Genomic DNA, 17,653 nt, shown 5'->3' with positions numbered 1-17,653 from the left:
ACATTCCAAACGCAATCCATGTGAGACAGCTTGAAAATGGAATGCCTCAAAACATGCAGCTTGTGATCCATCTATATGAACATGTGCCCTCACTGACCCCACCCCCAGCAATACTGCCATGCACCCCACAGGGCACATCTGAAACCTGAACCATTTAGGAGGTGTGCCTCCTCCACTTCATCTCCCCTTTTCTGTGTGTGTCTCACCTGAATTCCTTTAGCAAAGGATAGGCCTTGCAACACTTCCCTCCCTCTCTCTGCTGCCATCCAATATGGCTACTGCAGCAATCCCTATTATTCTTCAGCATTCCACTTTGTGCACAGGTCTGTCTTTCACCATCCCACTGTCTACCCAAAGCCGCCTTTCCCAATCCTCTGTGTTGTCAATCCCACTGTCAGCAGGTTACTATTGAGCAAACCCTCCAAATGCACTACATGTATCCATTCTGAATCCCTACCTGCTGATGGCTTCAGTTCCCTTGCCACAAATGTTGCAATACTGTTTTCTACTATGTACAGCATACCAGTATTCTCTGGTGAAATATATACTATCTATGGAATTACAACACTGATAGCTTTAACAGACCTCATAGTCTAACAATTATGTTAAAGTAATTCTGTTTAAATGTTCCTGATCCACGAACACACACTGCAGAATGACATCAGCTCTACAACACACTATGGGGACACTTGCCTGCTTATGCACATGCAGAGTTTGTGGGACAATCTGCACATACCCAGGCAGCTACATTATAACCATACACCCAAACGCTTTGAAAATTCAGCAAGCAGCCTGTAAAGGAACAATGCTGTGGGTAGCAGTGCGCTGCCATGGTACTGTACATTATATATTTTGATAGGGCCACGCTATCCCATGTGATGGGTGTGCAAATCCACTCTCCCACCCATACACATCTACACTACTGCAAACTGGCATACAGCCACCTTTCACTTCTGTGCTGCCTGTTAAGGCAAATCATGTGGTTTTCATGATGTGTGGATGAGGCTCTGCTACCATTTCCCCACAGTTATCAATCTAGCAAGTGGCTAAAGCTTCTGGAAGGGCTCATGAGTAATGCAGAGGGTACACACATTTTTTTTCTCAGCTTGTTGCATATGCACCACCAGGAGCACTTGGTGGAGCGGCTCATATCAAGGTCACCAGTAAAAGGTAGATTCTGGCACTTGCTTTCCAGGGAGTGAGCCACCACAGCCATCACCCACTGTGGTAAACAGTGCTTGCACTAGTATAGAGACATGAAGAAGTTCCATACTGAACTTCCTTGCCAATGGGAAGGAAGAAATTAGAGAAAGAAAGTAAGGAGGACTGTATATTTTATACAAGGCCAGAAACTGTTCTTGATGTCCAGTGGTTTGCTGTGCTCAGTAAAGTTTACCTCTTTTGTGTCTTTCAGCTCTTTCACAGATTCAGGAGAACAGGACCAGCAGCCTGAAAAGGCAGGCACAACTATCAAGGCATCAAGGTATGTGTAAAGGATTGCTACCACAATACAAACTGTTTAAAGTGGCTCCAATTCTTCAATGTATAACTACTTCAACTATATCATTGTAAACATAACTATGTGATACTTCTGTGATATTGTTACTTGTATCTGGAACTTTTCTCTTCAGCTCTCCACTGAAAATGGGCCCCTGGCTCAGTTAATCCACTTAAAAATGACAATAAAATAAATATATTTAGGTCACTTATTCACCTGCTTGGCACTGCATGTGTCAGACTGCAAGGCTGCTTAATAACAGAATCACACTGCTGGTTTGATTTAGGACTCAAAAACATTTTAAATACACATGGATTTGCACTAATTTGAGAGGTTTATAATACAGTGTCTGCCAAAAATCTGAAATAAACGTCCCCTGCATGTTATGCAGTGTGGGCTCACTATCTTCCTTTAAGCATAAATTAGAGGACTGGGTGAATATGCACAAACTTACACCCGATTTAAAAGATATGGCTGTCCTGGAGAAAGGAGGTGCTGCCTGAGGGTGAGTATTGGCAAGGCCTGAACAGTAATAAGACTCAAGTGGCCTTGGGATTTCTATAAGACAGGCAACCTGCTGGGCTTGATGGTGGTCTCTGGAGCTATTTCTCTGGCAGGGGATGTTAGCAGCTGCAGGGTGCCACACTGGGTCACTTACAGGGAGATGATGTATGGGTGGTCTGGTTGGATACTCAGACTGGCACCCTGGAGTGCGTCCTCATGCAACTTGCACAGTCACATAGTTCCAACACTAGGCTACCAGCATCTGGGTCTAGCCATGAGAGCAGTCACTGACGGTAATGATTTTTGGATTTGTTTACCACTGTGCAGTTCTGCAGACAGTCCTCACCCACCTTATTCCCCAACATGGTGTTTGCCTTCTTTCTGCATCACTTTCTTTCTCCAGTTTGTGTCTAATTCTACCCATCTCAATTTATTCACCTTCTTGTAGTCTTTGTCTGGGTTAAACTTTTAATAGGTTCATAGGTTTTGTGCATCTGCCCCTGCTGCCTTCCATATGCCCTCCTTCCAACCCATATCACCCCCCAGTTCCCTCCCACTCTATTCTTTGCCAAGCAAAGGAAAAGGCACGTGTCCCTCAAAAATTATTCTTCATCCCCCATCCATACCACTTTTCTTTCACATCTGCCTTTTATTCCTCTGCTTGCACTTCCTTCTTTCTGACTGTCGGTGAAATACCACTACTCATCGTTTTTTCACTCACCCGGTGAGGTGGGGGGGTGAGCCCCACCAAGGCTCTTGCTTCCGTCTCCAAGCACCTGGCCATCTTGGGCGTGACCCACTCCAGGGACAGTGTCAGGCACAGAGTTTGACTGGCACAGTACACCTGTCAAAGAGTAACAGGTGTCCTAAGGCGAACTCAGGGAGGACAGAAATTTGCTCTGGAGCAGAAGGACAAAAGCTCACTTGATCTTGACTTTCAGTACGAATACAGACTGTGAAAGTGGGGCCTCATGATCCCTTCTGGCTTTTTGGGTTTTAAAACAGGAGGTGTAAGGAAAGTTACAGGAATAACTGACTTGTGGCGGGCAAGCATACATAGCGACGTTGCTTTCTGATCCTTCAATGTCGGCTCTTCCTATCACTGTGAAGCAGAATTCACCAAGCATTGGACTGTTCACCCACTAATAGGGAACATGAGATGGGGTCAGACCATCATGAGACAGGTTAGTTTTACCCTACTGACGATATGTTGTCGTGATAGTAATCCTGCTCAGTATAAGAGGAACCGCAGGTTCAGGAATTTGGGGTACGTGCTTGGCTGAGGAGCCAATGGTGTGAAGCTATCATCTATGGGATTATTCACCAGAAGTAACTGATCAGGATACACCACGAAAACACCTTTTCCAGTAGAAAACTTTATTCCAAGGAATGAATAAAATGAATAAGCGCTTTCGCTTGCAACTAGCAAGCTTCTTCAGATACAAATTACTTGTGTGCATGCAGGGTTTTTATACTAAAACAATATCATCTGATCAAATCATTGCACAATTCATTATCTAATTAGAACATTAATTAAGTGCCTAATTGAGCTGAGAAATACATTAACCCAGTCATAGCCGAACTCTACAAATAGTAATTCAAGCATAAACCAGAACAAAAACAAACAATAAAAAATAATAATAATAATAGTAGCTTCAGCCTCTTATAAATGCATGGTGCTTACTAATAAACTAGTAGCAAACCACTGTATGTTGATATACTGATCTAATATATTGCAAAGTTGCAATAAGAATTCATCATATTTACTGCTGCTAAAGAATAATATATATGTAAAAAAGTACTTAAAAACTTTAAAACATAGTGCCATAAAATAAAAATTAAATGAATGAACTTAATCCTATTACATCAGATAGTGCACAGTTAAAAATCCTGTATAGAAGAGCATGTATATATATGTGCATATTCATAACTCTTAATTAAATCTACCTCGTCCTTTATCTAATGTAAAATAATATCTTGTTATGGCATATCATTAAATGTCACTTAATGCATCATCTCAAATTTTGTTCATAGCAAAGATTCAACAATGATATTTAAAAAACCAAGGCAGACACTATACACACAGTCATGTGTATTAAAACCAATTAAACAATATGCAAAAAATTTGCTGATCGTTATAATAGTATTTAAATGATAAAATGGAGGGCAATGAATGCCATAGTGTGGTGTCATAAGCTATTTCCCAAATAGACAAACTAAAGTTGTACGACTACTGTACCTACAAGTTGTCATCATTGCTGGCGGTTAGATGTGACTAAGGCATCAAAGGAAGCTCAAATGCATCCGATCTAACATCCCGTCTCTCCTATATCAAATGTGTAAAAAAGCTTAGTATGTAGCTTGTTGGTAATTACACTAATTCTACATCAATGAAGCTAAAACAAAGCAAGAAGACTATTGAATGTTATTTAAAATCATTAAAAAATATGTATTGAAAACCTGTATCTTTTGGTTTAAATATGCCGCTCGTTCAAACATGAACCAGCGACATATCCTGCTCCAAATAAATAATGCTTCTACATCAATGAATGTCAAGGAAGTAGAATCCGTGTCTTCCCTTATATGCAACATTTTAAATAAACTCATGAATTGTACGTGTACCAGCTAGAGAGCAGTCTCTCTGTCAAGGGGGCTCCATGTTTCTAAAGAGAACAGCCTACATGACTGTGGGCAATACAGATCACTAAAAAGAAATTATATAAAGTGTCTATGCTTTGAGGTATAAAATTGTACTAAGTACCAAATAAAAAATTCATCATACTATTGAAAATAAATCACAGTCTAGCGGACCTCTATAGTAAAACTGAAATGTAAACTAAGATATACGCATGGCCATACTCCCAGCACTATGTGCTTATGATGGAAGAGGTCCTAATACATGTTATTAAATGTGCATGTTGACTTACGAACTGGAGGCGTATATTATACTCTCACTGCACTGTTAAACATCTCCTCCCATAATGCTGACTATATTCTCTGAATGAAATAAAGTCAAACAACTAAGCCCTAAGATGTATTTATGTCTGTGATCTTAGTAATATTTTCTCAAAGTTGAGGAATAAATCCAAGATGGATCGTTATCTGTATTCCATATAAAATCTATAAATGTCTCAGGGTATCAGAGGATTATATGTATACTCAAAACCTGAATATTGTCACATGGACCCAAATTGCTCTGAATTTCTGAAGAGTACTTATCTTATTCTAGTAAGAATGGTTTTATGGACACATAATTATTTATACCCGGAGCACGATGTGCCCCGGATCTAAATACCCAATCCATCTCTAGTTTGGCTAAAGTCTTCTCATTGTCACCCATCCTCACGCTAATTCTGATGTTCTGTAGTACTCTGAATCTAAAACTGTGTGTTGGATTAGAACTGATGTGTTTGGCCAACGCATTAAGTTCATTTTGTTTGCGTATATCATAAATGTGGTTATATATGCGCTCTCTTAGTTTCCTCTTGGTGAGGCCAACATAGAACGCTGAACATAACTCACAGTTGGCCATGTAAATCAAATTCATAGTATCACAGTTCGTATAGCTCCTGGGTGTAAAGTGAAAGTGTCCACTAGGATGTGCATATTCCTGTGTGGCACAGTACACCTGTCAAAGAGTAACAGGTGTCCTAAGGCGAACTCAGGGAGGACAGAAATTTGCTCTGGAGCAGAAGGACAAAAGCTCACTTGATCTTGACTTTCAGTACGAATACAGACTGTGAAAGTGGGGCCTCATGATCCCTTCTGGCTTTTTGGGTTTTAAAACAGGAGGTGTAAGGAAAGTTACAGGAATAACCGACTTGTGGCGGGCAAGCATACATAGCGACGTTGCTTTCTGATCCTTCAATGTCGGCTCTTCCTATCACTGTGAAGCAGAATTCACCAAGCATTGGACTGTTCACCCACTAATAGGGAACATGAGATGGGGTCAGACCATCATGAGACAGGTTAGATTTACCCTACTGACGATATGTTGTCGTGATAGTAATCCTGCTCAGTATAAGAGGAACCGCAGGTTCAGGAATTTGGGGTACGTGCTTGGCTGAGGAGCCAATGGTGTGAAGCTATCATCTATGGGATTATGATTGAACACCTCTAAGTCAGAATCCTGTCTAAATGTAAAGATACCGCAGCACCGTGGATGGCCGGTTGGCCAGGGATAGCCAGTCACAAAGTCAGCAAGGAGCACCGCTCATCACTGGGTCGGAGCACAGATGGAAGGGGGCCTCCTCTCTCCAGTAGTGCACTACACGTTTCTGGGGAACCATGTGCTAAATCATAGTCCATAAACATAGAAGGCACTCTGCTGTGCAGACCTTGTATGGGCTGTCAGCTGTGCAAGTGTTGTATGAAAGCGGATCTTCAATGCTTGTGTGGCCATGCATTGTCATGAGAATGCTATCTGCCTACTACTGGGCTCAGGTAACATCCATGTCAAAAGAAGGTCAATTTGTGCGGCAAATGCCCACTTCACAAGTGAATAGTCTACTTCTGCAGCACCAGCTTCAGCAGGACTACACTAAATTGCTAGTTACACATATTTAATCTCAGCAGGGTCACAGCATCACATCATACAACTTTGATCATATTTTTTTTTTTTTTTGCAGTGTAGCTGTATTACCATTTCTCTAAATCCCAGAGAATGCCTTAACAAGCTGCAACTGTTTGTGAAGTTACAAAGCAGAATGATGCAAGACAGCTAACAAGTTTACATTTGAGCAGCCTTCAGTCTTGTGTCAGACAATTAACCTGCAATCACACTCAGGAATATTTCAATAACAAATCAAGATGGGCAGCTAAGATGATGATGAAACAAGATCAATGTTTGGTTAGCGGACAAAGTATGTGAGGGTGGAGGGGCGAGAAGTTACTTTTACCAGCAACCCTAACTCACTTTGAAAAACATGTATGACTACATGTGCATAATCCTTCATATGCACACATGTATACTTACGCACACATGCAAATATCAACCAGTATAGCTACATCAAAGCCTCTTAATCTGTTAATCTCCTTCCTATATCAGGCTCTGCTGTCACAAATTAGTAGTGAAAGTACACGGCTTCCATTAAAACTATATGCTACTATGGGGTGTGAACAAACCCACGAGAAGGTATAGAAATGCCACTTTCATGCCACAAAGCAGTTCACAGAGTTAGATGCTACTGTCACTTCCACAGGCAGCTGCTTTTTTAATATACCATTTAAGTGGCCCATTAAACACAGGGCTGGATTATCTCACATCAGTGGTAAAGTTCACAGATGCTGGCATGCTCAAACATCATAACTTTACCCCAGCTGTGGATTCAACAGAGATTCCCACTTGTATTTATCTGCCAAGGGTGGTTAACAGGGGCTGCCTTCCTCATCCTGTGAAGCAAACCTAAGAGAATGGCTTTTTGATGAGTGGGGAATGGCTTTCCTAGGTCCTTATCAGTTGACCGAGTTTTCAGAAACCCAAACTCCATACAGTCAAGACCATATGATCAAGTTTTGGAAAACTTGAAGCTTTTGAATGGAGATTGCTGTACAGCCAGGTCAGGTAATGTACCCTTTTCCTCACTGTAGTGCGATCTTGGAGCTGGTATATATAGTATGCAGGGGGGGGGGCTTGCCCCCCTGCAAAAACGTAAAAAAAAGGTAGAGTGTTGTGTTTTGTTTTTGATGTTCAAGTTTTTGCAAACAATCATATGGTCTTGTCGACATTTTTTATTACAGTTTTAATATTTGTTTGTTAATAGATTACTTGCCTCCAATTAGTGATTTAATATTTTGTATAACACTCGTGGACTTTTTGGGGCAATCTGCCAATGTACCATTACGTCTCAGTGTGAATGTGCACACTGTCAAACTACCACTCTTTCTGGTTTGTGACCAGCTTTGATGCTCTCCCACCTCCATTTCTGAGCCACCCAGTACCTCTTTTGGGAGCCCAACTCCCAGGACCACACCATACATCTACAGAAGTCAGACTTAACAGCATTAAAATAGGCGCTCTACTTTAACACAACATCCTCACTACTTTACTCATCACTAAACAAACTCTTTCCACCTACTTGTATGACCATACTGAGGTAATCCCCCCCTCTAAAAATGTCCTACCCATTTTCATACTTAATATTACTTTCAGTTTTCTTCCTCTCCCACAGCAAATCTCCACCAGTACTCATTGTTACATAAATGTTCTGATTCGGTACTTAAATTCAATCCCAACCATATCCTCTTTCCCTCTTCCCACCTACGCCAAATGCAGATGGTGCCTATGAGCTGCGCTACTTGTTTATTGTGCCATTCCAGAATTATATCCTGGTGCCTGTCTGACCTATATAACCTTGTTTTTACTAAAGGGATTGTGTCACCATAAAAGAAAACGGTGATTGTAAAACCTTTGCCTAAGATTCCCCAAACACTATTCTACCAAAGACCTCAGACCAGTTTCTATACTACCAAACAATTGAAAAATTCTTGAAAAAAGAATACACAACCAATTATTCACTATATCCACACCTATGAGATTTTATCACGACACCAACAAGGGTTTTGGATAGGACACAGCACAATGACTGCCCACTATACAGTTACCAATGATTTGCTCCAGAACATGAATATGTGCAAATTGATTGGCTCACTTTTCAGTGATTTCTCAAAGGCTTTTGGTCTTGTGGATCACGCTGCCTTACTAAATTTACTCGTAGAAACAGAATGCAGCCCCTTACATTAGTTCATATCCTTACTTCATAACAGACACTGTTGTTCAAGCAGTTCAGAAACAAAGACATGCTTAAGCTCCTGTAAAGCCTTCCCCTTATCCTGAAGAGTCTTAAATAAACCAGTAGCGACTTTACCAAAGAGCAACTTAGCCTTAATATCACTGAGCAAAGGTTGAAGCCGAAGCCATGAATATCTCCTCAGAACTGAACCAGAAGCAGAAGCCCTAGAAGAGGCATCTGCTGCATCATAACTACATTTGATAGAATGACAAAGTCCCAAGCACGGAAAGAGCAGAAGATTTACTCTCAGAGCCTGGAAGATCAGAAATAATCTGACAAGCCTGAGAAAGAAGAGCCAAGGCATACCTACAGATATGGGTCTGATAATTAATAGCCCTAAAAACTAAAGTAGCCAAAGTATAAATCTTCTTACCCAGCCTATCCATAGTTCTACTGCCTTGTCAGAAGGCAGTAGCTTGGACAAAGGAAGCAATTGAGATGGCTTAACAGAAGCTACAGACACCACAGTGGGGTCAGCAAAAGGACATTGAAACAAAAAGGAACAATCCTCAGGCTCCCTAAAACCTAACTGACTTTCTAGGAGTAGGGGGCAGAGAATTTGGCACCTTAGAGGCAGTGGAAAAAAACATCCAATGAAGCAGGCAAGACAGAAGGAATGGCTGCAGGTTTAGGAGATCCCATCTGCAGTAACTCATAGCACCTCTTATGGATATCTGAAACCTGGACACAATCCCACTTAAAAAATTCCATCATCCCAGAGACAGTGTCCCCAAAGGAAATTTCCTCAGAAGAATTATATAGAGTATGAGAAGCCTCCTCCTCAGACCCATAGTCTAAAGTAGAAGGAATCTGGGAAGAATAAGCAAGGGAGTCATCATCAGAATCCACCACAGAAGAATACAATTCTCTGGGCTTTTTAGAGAAAGAGAAGGACCAAGGAGGAGCAGGAACTGAAATCCCTTGAGGAGGCTGCAATGACAGTAAAGCATTAAACAATCCCTGAGCAAAGGCCTGCCACTCACTTTGGGGATCCCTAGGAGCAAAAGAAACATGATTAGCTTTCTGTTTCTTTTTTAAGGGATCAGCCGTCCTAGAAACCTGAGAAGGCCCAGACTCAGGACAGAACTCCACAACCGCAGTAGGAACCTCTTCCCTAAAGAGAATCTGCAGAACCCCTCTAGACCCCTCAGAAACAGTCAACCGTGGTTCCCTCTGAATGCCCAAAATGGATACCTGCAAAGCTTCGTCGGATGTGCTGCCCACCAGATCCTCACTGGCCTCCAACCCAGACGTGGTAGAAGAATCTGACAAAACAACTGGGTGAGCCCCCAGGTCCATAACAACCCCAGGAGAAACTCCCGGCAGAAGCTGGACAGCAGAAGATTCCAGTCTTACCTTATGCACCTTCTTCTTCCCTGACAGCTGACCCTTGAGGCAGGAAGTCCCATCCATAGTACCAGCAGAAAGAAGCTTAAGAAGCTGGCTCTCAAGATACAAAGAAAGAGAAGAAAGCCTACTATGAAGAGTTTTGGGGACAAACACCTGACAAACTGAACAAGACATATGGTCGTGAGCAGCACCTAGACAAGAGACACTTATCGTGATGGTCTTTATGGGGAATCAGTCTCCCACACCGGCATTTACCCCTCCTGGATGACATTAACCTCAAACAGCACAAAACAAACAGAAAAAGTAACCAAAAAACAACTGGGTACTTATCTGCAACTGTGAGGGACTCCAGCAAACAGGAGTAAGCACAGGAATTCCAAAAAACAGTAAATAGAGACAACAGACCGACATTTAAAACAGCATTCAGACTGACGGCAAAGAAGCTCTGAGGATGGTACGTCTGAACATCACCTTTATGCCCTACCCTACGCAAGGAGTGTGCAGGTGACGTTCATCATACCTTAAAGCAATGGCAGACTTTTGTAAACTGGCCGGACAGTGGGCCTCACCACAGGGAATCCTATTCGTAAGGAATACTGTAGTGGTGAATTTAAGGATATCATTACTTCTTTACACTTGGCTGAAAAATCTAAGAACTCCTACCCACAAAGTTAAACATTACACCAAGTTCAAAATCAAACTGAAAAACACCTTTTCAAACAAGCAAAGTGCAACTGTTCCCAGAATATTAATATTACACAGGAAAATACAACCCAGCCACTGGGGATGCACAAGCCAGTGCATTTCTTTGTGTCAGTCCCAAGCCCGGATAAATGGGGAGGGTTGCGTCAGGAAGGGCATCCGGCATAAAAAAATTGCCAAATCATACATGCAGACAACAGTACAGAAATACATGCTGGATCGGTCGAGTCCCGGGTTAACAACGACCACCACCAGTACTGTTGGCCAACAGGGTGCTGGCGGAAAATGGGCTACTGTTGGCCGAAGGAGGAGAAGAGGGGGAAGGCTTGCCCGAAGGCAGGTAAAGGCTAGGACTGTGATAGTGAGGGTCGGAACTTTGAATGTTGGCAGTATGACTGGTAAAGGGAGAGAGCTAGCTGACATGATGGACCGAAGGACAGTTGGTATATTGTGTGTGCAAGAGACCAGATGGAAGGGGAGCAAGGCTAGGTTTATTGGAGGCGGTTTCAAATTGTTTTCTCATGGTGTGGATGGGAGGAGAAATGGCGAAGGCATTATCCTGAAGGAACAGTATGCTAAGAGTGTTTTGGAGGTGAAAAGAGTGTCGGATAGAGTGATGTTTATGAAGCTGGAAATTGATGCTGTAATGATGAATGTTGTTAGTGCATATGCTCCACAAGTTGGGTGTGTGATGGATGAGAAAGAAAAATTTTGGAGCGAGTTGGATGAAGTGGTGATGACTGTACCCAAGGGTGCGAGACTGGTGATTGGAGCAAATTTCAATGGGCATGTTGGTGAAGGGAACAGAGGGGATGAGGAAGTGATGGGTAGGTATGGTGTTAAGTAAATGAATGCAGAAGGTCAGATGGTAGCGGATTTTGCAAAAAGAATGGATATGGCTGTGATGAATACGTATTTTAACAAGAGGGAGGAGCATAGGGTGACATACAAGAGTGGAGGAAGATGCACACAGGTGGATTATATCTTATGTAGAAGGGCCAGTTTGAAGGAGATTGGAGACTGTAAAGTGGTGGCAGGGGAAAGTGCAGTTAGGCAGCATAGGATGGTGGTTTGTAGGATGACATTGGTGATCAAGAAGAGGATGAATGTGAGGGCAGCACCAAGGATCAAATGGTGGAAACTGAAAAAGGGTAATTGTGAGGTGATGTTCAGGGAAGAGTTAAGACAGGCACTGGGTGGCAGTGAAGAGTTACTGAATAGCTGGGTAACTATAGCAGGGCTAGTAAGAGAGATGCCTAGAAAGGTGCTTGGTGTGACATCTGGAAAGAGAAAGGGGGACAAGGAGACCTGCTGGTGGAATGAAGAAGTACAGGAGAGTATACAGAGAAAGAGGTTGGTGAAGAAGTGAGACTGCCAAAGACATGAAGAAAGTAGACAAGAGTATAAGGAGATGAGGTGCATGGCAAAGAGAGAGGTGGCTAAGGATAAGGCGTACGAAGAGTTGTATAAAAGGTTGGACACTAAGGAGGGAGAAAAGGACCTGTACCGATTGGCTAGACAGAGGGACCGAGCTAGTAAAGATGTGCAGCAGGTAAGGGTGATAAAGGATAATGAGGGAAACGCTCACAAGCGAGGAGAGTGTGTTGAGCAGATGGAAAGAGTACTTTGAGGGGTTGATGAATGAAGAGAATGAGAGGGAGACAAGGTTGCATGATGTGCGGATAGTGAATCATGAAGTGCAGTGGATTAGCAAAGAGGAAGTAAGGATAGCTATGAAGAGGATGAAGAACGGAAAGGCTGTTGGTCCAGATGACATACCTGTGGAAGCATGGAGGTGTTTAGGTGAAATAGCAGTGGAGTTTTTAACTAGATGGTTTAATGAAATCTTGGAAAGTGAGGATGCCTGAGGAATGGAGAAAAAGTGTTTTGGTACCGATTTTTAAGAATAAGGGTGATGTGCAGAGCTGTAGTAACTACAGAGGGATTAAACTGATCAGTCACAGCATGAAGTTATGGGAAAGAGTAGTGGAAGCTAGGTTAAGAATGGAAGTGATGATTAGTGATCAGCAGTATGGTTTCATGCCAGGAAAGAGCACTACAGATGCGATGTTTGCTCTGAGTGTGTTGATGGAGAAGTACAGAGAAGGTCAGAAGGAGTTGCATTGTGTCTGTGGATTTAGAGAAAGCATATGACAGGGTGCCTACAGAGGAGTTGTGGTATTGTATGAGGAAGTTGGGAGTGTCAGAGAAGTATGCAAGAGTGGTACAGGATATGTACGAGTGTAGTGTGACAGCGGTGAGGTCTGCGGTGGGAGTGACAGATCCGTTTAAGGTGGAGGTGGGATTACATCAAGGATCAGCTCTGAGTCCTTTTTTATTTGCAGTGGTGATGGACAGGTTGACAGATGAGATCAGACAGGAGGCCCCGTGGACTATGATGTTTGCAGATAACATTGTGATCTGTAGTGAGAGTAGGAATCAGGTTGAGGAGACTCTGGAGAGGTGGAGATATGCTCTAGAGAGCAGAGGAATGAAGGTCAGCAGGGCTAAGACAGAATATATGTGTGTAAATGAGAGGGAGGGTAGAGGAATGGTGAGGATGCAGGGAGTAGAGTTGGTAAAGGTGGACGAGTTTAAGTACTTGGGATCAACAGTTCAGAGTAATGGTGAATGTGGAAGAGAGGTGAAGAGAGAGTACAGGCAGGGTGGAATGGGTGGAGTAGAGTGTCAGGAGTGATTTGTGACAGACGGGTACCAGTAACAGTGAAAGGGAAGGTCTACAAGAGGGTAGTGAGACCAGCTATGTTATATGGGTTGGAGACAGTGGCATTGACAAAAAGGCAGGAGTCAGAGCTGGATGTGGCAGAGTTAAAGATGTTAAGATTTGCACTCGGTGTGACTAGGATGGATAGGATTAGGAATCTTCATATTAGAGGGTCAAGCTCATGTTGGACAGTTTGGAGACAAAGCAAGAGAGACGAGATTGCGTTGGTATGGACATGTGCTGAGGAGGGATGATGGGTATATTGGGAAAAAGATGCTAAGGATGGAGCTGCCAGGTAAGAGAAATAGAGGAAAGCCTAAGATAAGGTTTATGGACATGGTGAGAGAGGACATTAAGGCGGTTGGTGTGACAGAGCAAGATGCAGAGGATAGGAAGAAATTTTTTTTTAATTTTTTTTAATGGAAATGGAAAGAGATGATCCGCTGTGGCGACCTCTAACGGGAAAAGCCGAAAGAGAATGATGAATGATGACTGCAGATATGACACACAGTCCCACTGTTTAAATGGATAACACATTAACTCCTTGTATCTATTGATGGATTCTATTCCATTTAACATTTTTTGTACAACCACTGCTCTGATTCACTATACCCACAAGCTCTGATATATTTCTGTTATCAAACAAGTAAGTAAATATTGAATGTCAAAGTTTTACATAACCATTTACTTGGTCTGGAACCAAACCAGATTAACCGTAACTTAAGCCAAAACAATAATATGACTGGTTCCCCAAATACAACAAAATATTAAGTCTGCACTCAAATGAAATGTAGTATTATGAAATACAGCACAACATAAGATAACAAAGCTCCAAAACACCAAGTAAAATGTATTAATCTACAGCCCATAAAACGCAGAATAAAAACGCTTGAATCCTGCGAGTTCTGCACTTCAAATCTAACGTTTTACAATAGATTTTTGGTTAATCACTTCATTCCTAAAAGTGTATAACCTATTAAAAACACGTTGCTTAAAAAAGTTGAGAGGCATAAAATTCATTTAAAGAACTCAGGAACGAGGAAAAACTAGGGATGTCAGTAATGCTGGACGCTTCAGAATTTGTGACATTTAATGTTACCTTTTCTACTTTCTTTGGTCCTTTAACAAGCTCATGCCGTTTAGGAATAGTGCCCCCGTCACATCCCATGGCTGCTCTGCGTAGTCTTAATATCTACAGAAAAAAAAATGAAACTAATGTTTACTAATAAAAACAAGGTCTTGAGCGTTGCAAACTCGAAAGACCAATAGGAATACAAATGCTAAGAGGGCGGAGCTTTTTTACATTATGCTATAGAGCTGCCGGAGTGGAAGCGGGGACACAACAGAGGGAAGAGAGAATCTGGCTCACCGCCATCTTAAGGACGGCGGAGGAAGTGCACCAGGTAATTCATTCAGTAAGGCTTTTCTTTCTGGTTACGAAATATGTGTCTACCATTTGTCTTAGGGTTCAGAGGTTTCCCTCAATCTACATATCTCAGCCATACCTCTCAACTGTCCCTCATTTTGAAGGACTTCCCTGATTTTGACTCAGATTTTAATTCCCTCCAAAAACTGGTGGCTCTTGAAGAAAAGATGGTGAATTGCGCCTATAATTAAAGTTATAGATTTTTTTACTTCAGAAAATGCATTTTAATTCAAAATTTCTTATCCTGCAAATGTCTCAAGTTAAGAATGTCCCTGCTTCTTTCTGAAATTGTCCCTGATTCTATCGAGATTTGTCCCTGAATGGTCGAGAGCTATGCTCTGAACTCTCCCTGTTTTTGAGGAACATTCATATTTTCATGCCTGATTTATGGATGTCCCTATTTTATTTAACAAGTCCATTAACATTTAAAACAGTGTGTAGCAAGATAAACCTAACTATTTACAAAAGTCCATAACAAGAATATTTATATATTCTTAACCTCTCTGTCTTTTCCCAGGTAGGGGTCGCCACAGCAGACCTCCAGTCCGCTAATGATTGGCAGTGAATTTTTACAGTGTCGAGTTGCCAACCCGGCACCCAACCTTCAAAGAAGGCACACCCACACACGCTCGCACCTACCTGCATGTATTTTAAATTCACTCGACCGCGGGGAGGATATGCAGACTCCACACAGAAGGCACTCCAGCTGAGAATCGAACCAGAGAACCTCTTGCTGTGAGGCAACAACGCTAACCGCTGCACCATTTATATATTCTTAAACCATTAATATTTTTCCAGTAAATCATTGAGCTTTTGCCAAGATATGTACTGATGAGTTATGTTTAAAGTTCTCATTTTTATAGTCAGTGGCTCATTTTACAGTCTTAGCTAGGCACATTCACCAAATGCTAATTCAGTTTTACATTTCCAGTTTTTCTTATAACTTTTCTTGCAATGGCAAGTATTTCCCAAAGAAGAGTTATTTGTGAAAATAGGTATAGCTGCTGGAATTGGGGCATTAAATAGTATCAAGAAGTCAGTAATAATGCGACCACAAAGCCTGAGAAAAATTTCTAAAACTACTCCAAAAGGAAGTTACCAACTTACAACCAATTATCATGTGTAACCAATCAGAATTAAGAACTTCATTACACCTCCAGCATTTCATTTTTCATGTTTTATATAGCTTTGTAATTTTATGAGGTAAAATAAAGACTGAATGCAGAAATTTCCATGTATACATTTTCCAATAAAGTGAGGACATTGACTTTCCTGCAGATTTTAAGAATAGGATGTTCCTATTTTTAGAGGTATGTCCCTATTTGCATTCTTGATTTACCTCTTCAAACAGTTTTCTGAATCTCACTGATTTTTGAAGCTGTTTAGTGCACAGAAAACTACACTACATGACCAACATACTAGTGGCATCAATAATGTACAGAAAGTGGACACACATCTTTCAAGTCCCTCTCTCCTGAAGTAAAATAGATTAGCTTGTGTAGTAAAATTTTGCAATACAGTTCATTAATGTCTACAGATTTTACACTGTTTCTATAATGATGCATTTATATTTTCTATAATTTTGTCACTCTTTGTTTTTTAAACATGTGTTTCTGACATAGCCGGCCTTAGGCATAGGCCAACTACATAGCTGCCTAGAGTCCCACTCTAGCAGGAGTGCTTTTCCAGTATTTATGTGTTTATTTATTTATTTATTTAATTTATTTCATTTTTTTTTTGTAGTAAAGAAAGGGTTTCTTTAAAATTTGCTTAATGAATGCAGGGAAAAAACTGAAAACTGAAGACTAAGACAAACCGTGAGAAAAAGGAACAAAAAAGTAATCTGGATGATGTACATAGACCAGGATGGGGGCACCAGCTGGTGGTAGGGGGAATGCTGTGGAGCCCTTTTGCCTAGGGCACCAGCTGACCAAAGGCTGGTCTTGGTTTCTGAGTAGTGTCTCATATTTCTTCTGGAAGTAGAAAGAGTTCTGTGCTAGTTGTTATTCAAATTGTGTACTAATTAGATGTCCAGATTTTTTTAGTTGAATATTCCTATTTTTCAAGGATCTTTGTTCCTATTTCTATTGACTGCAGGTTGAGAAGTATGCACTGTTTAACAAACATAAACATGAATCAGTAAAACATACAGGGTATTAAAAAAGAGTCTCACATTCCCATATTGGGGGACATGGGGGACTGCAGCTTATGCCAGCAGCAAGTCATGGAGGTTCAAGTATCTGTTGTTATCTAATTATCCACATTAATAAAATACATGAATGAAATGGAATCAGTGATGCAGTGGTGCAGAGGTTAGTGTTGTCACCTCACAGCAAGAGGTTCTCCATTTCGATTCTCTGCTGGGGTGCCTTCTGTGCGTAGTCTGTATGTTCTCCCTGCGTTTGCATGGGTTTCCTCTGGGTCTTCCTCCCATATTACAAAGATATGCATCTGGAGCATTTCTCCCCAGGCCTCCGCTGAAAGTGGGCTCTGTCCCAGTTGGACTGTCCCAGTAAACAAATGTTAGATAAATAAAATAAATAAAAAATAACTAGACAATGGAATCAACAGTTTTTTTGCATAAAGGTCCTCAATTTTTCTGATATCTAGCAGCAATTGCAAAGTTTCTTAATTGTCACAGATTTCTGGTATCTGCA

The 17,653-nt window shown here is 41.5% G+C and overlaps 1 protein-coding gene across 1 annotated transcript in view; it reads right to left on the bottom strand.

The window, feature by feature from the left end:
* Positions 1-14,850, bottom strand: part of RTF2 (replication termination factor 2) — a 1,259,727-nt gene extending 1,244,877 nt beyond the window's left edge. The window contains exon 1 of the mRNA XM_044088989.1: positions 14,670-14,850. Coding sequence (XP_043944924.1) covers positions 14,670-14,738 — 69 coding nt within the window. The 5' untranslated portion in view covers positions 14,739-14,850. The remainder of the gene's footprint in view (positions 1-14,669) is intronic.
* Between the last annotated feature and the right edge of the window lie 2,803 nt (positions 14,851-17,653).

The sequence above is a fragment of the Protopterus annectens genome, chromosome 12.part0 (assembly GCF_019279795.1).
Source record: "Protopterus annectens isolate FY-2018-M chromosome 12.part0, PAN1.0, whole genome shotgun sequence".
NCBI classification, from domain to species: Eukaryota; Metazoa; Chordata; order Ceratodontiformes; family Protopteridae; genus Protopterus; species Protopterus annectens.
This window is presented reverse-complemented; position numbering and strand designations above follow the sequence as displayed.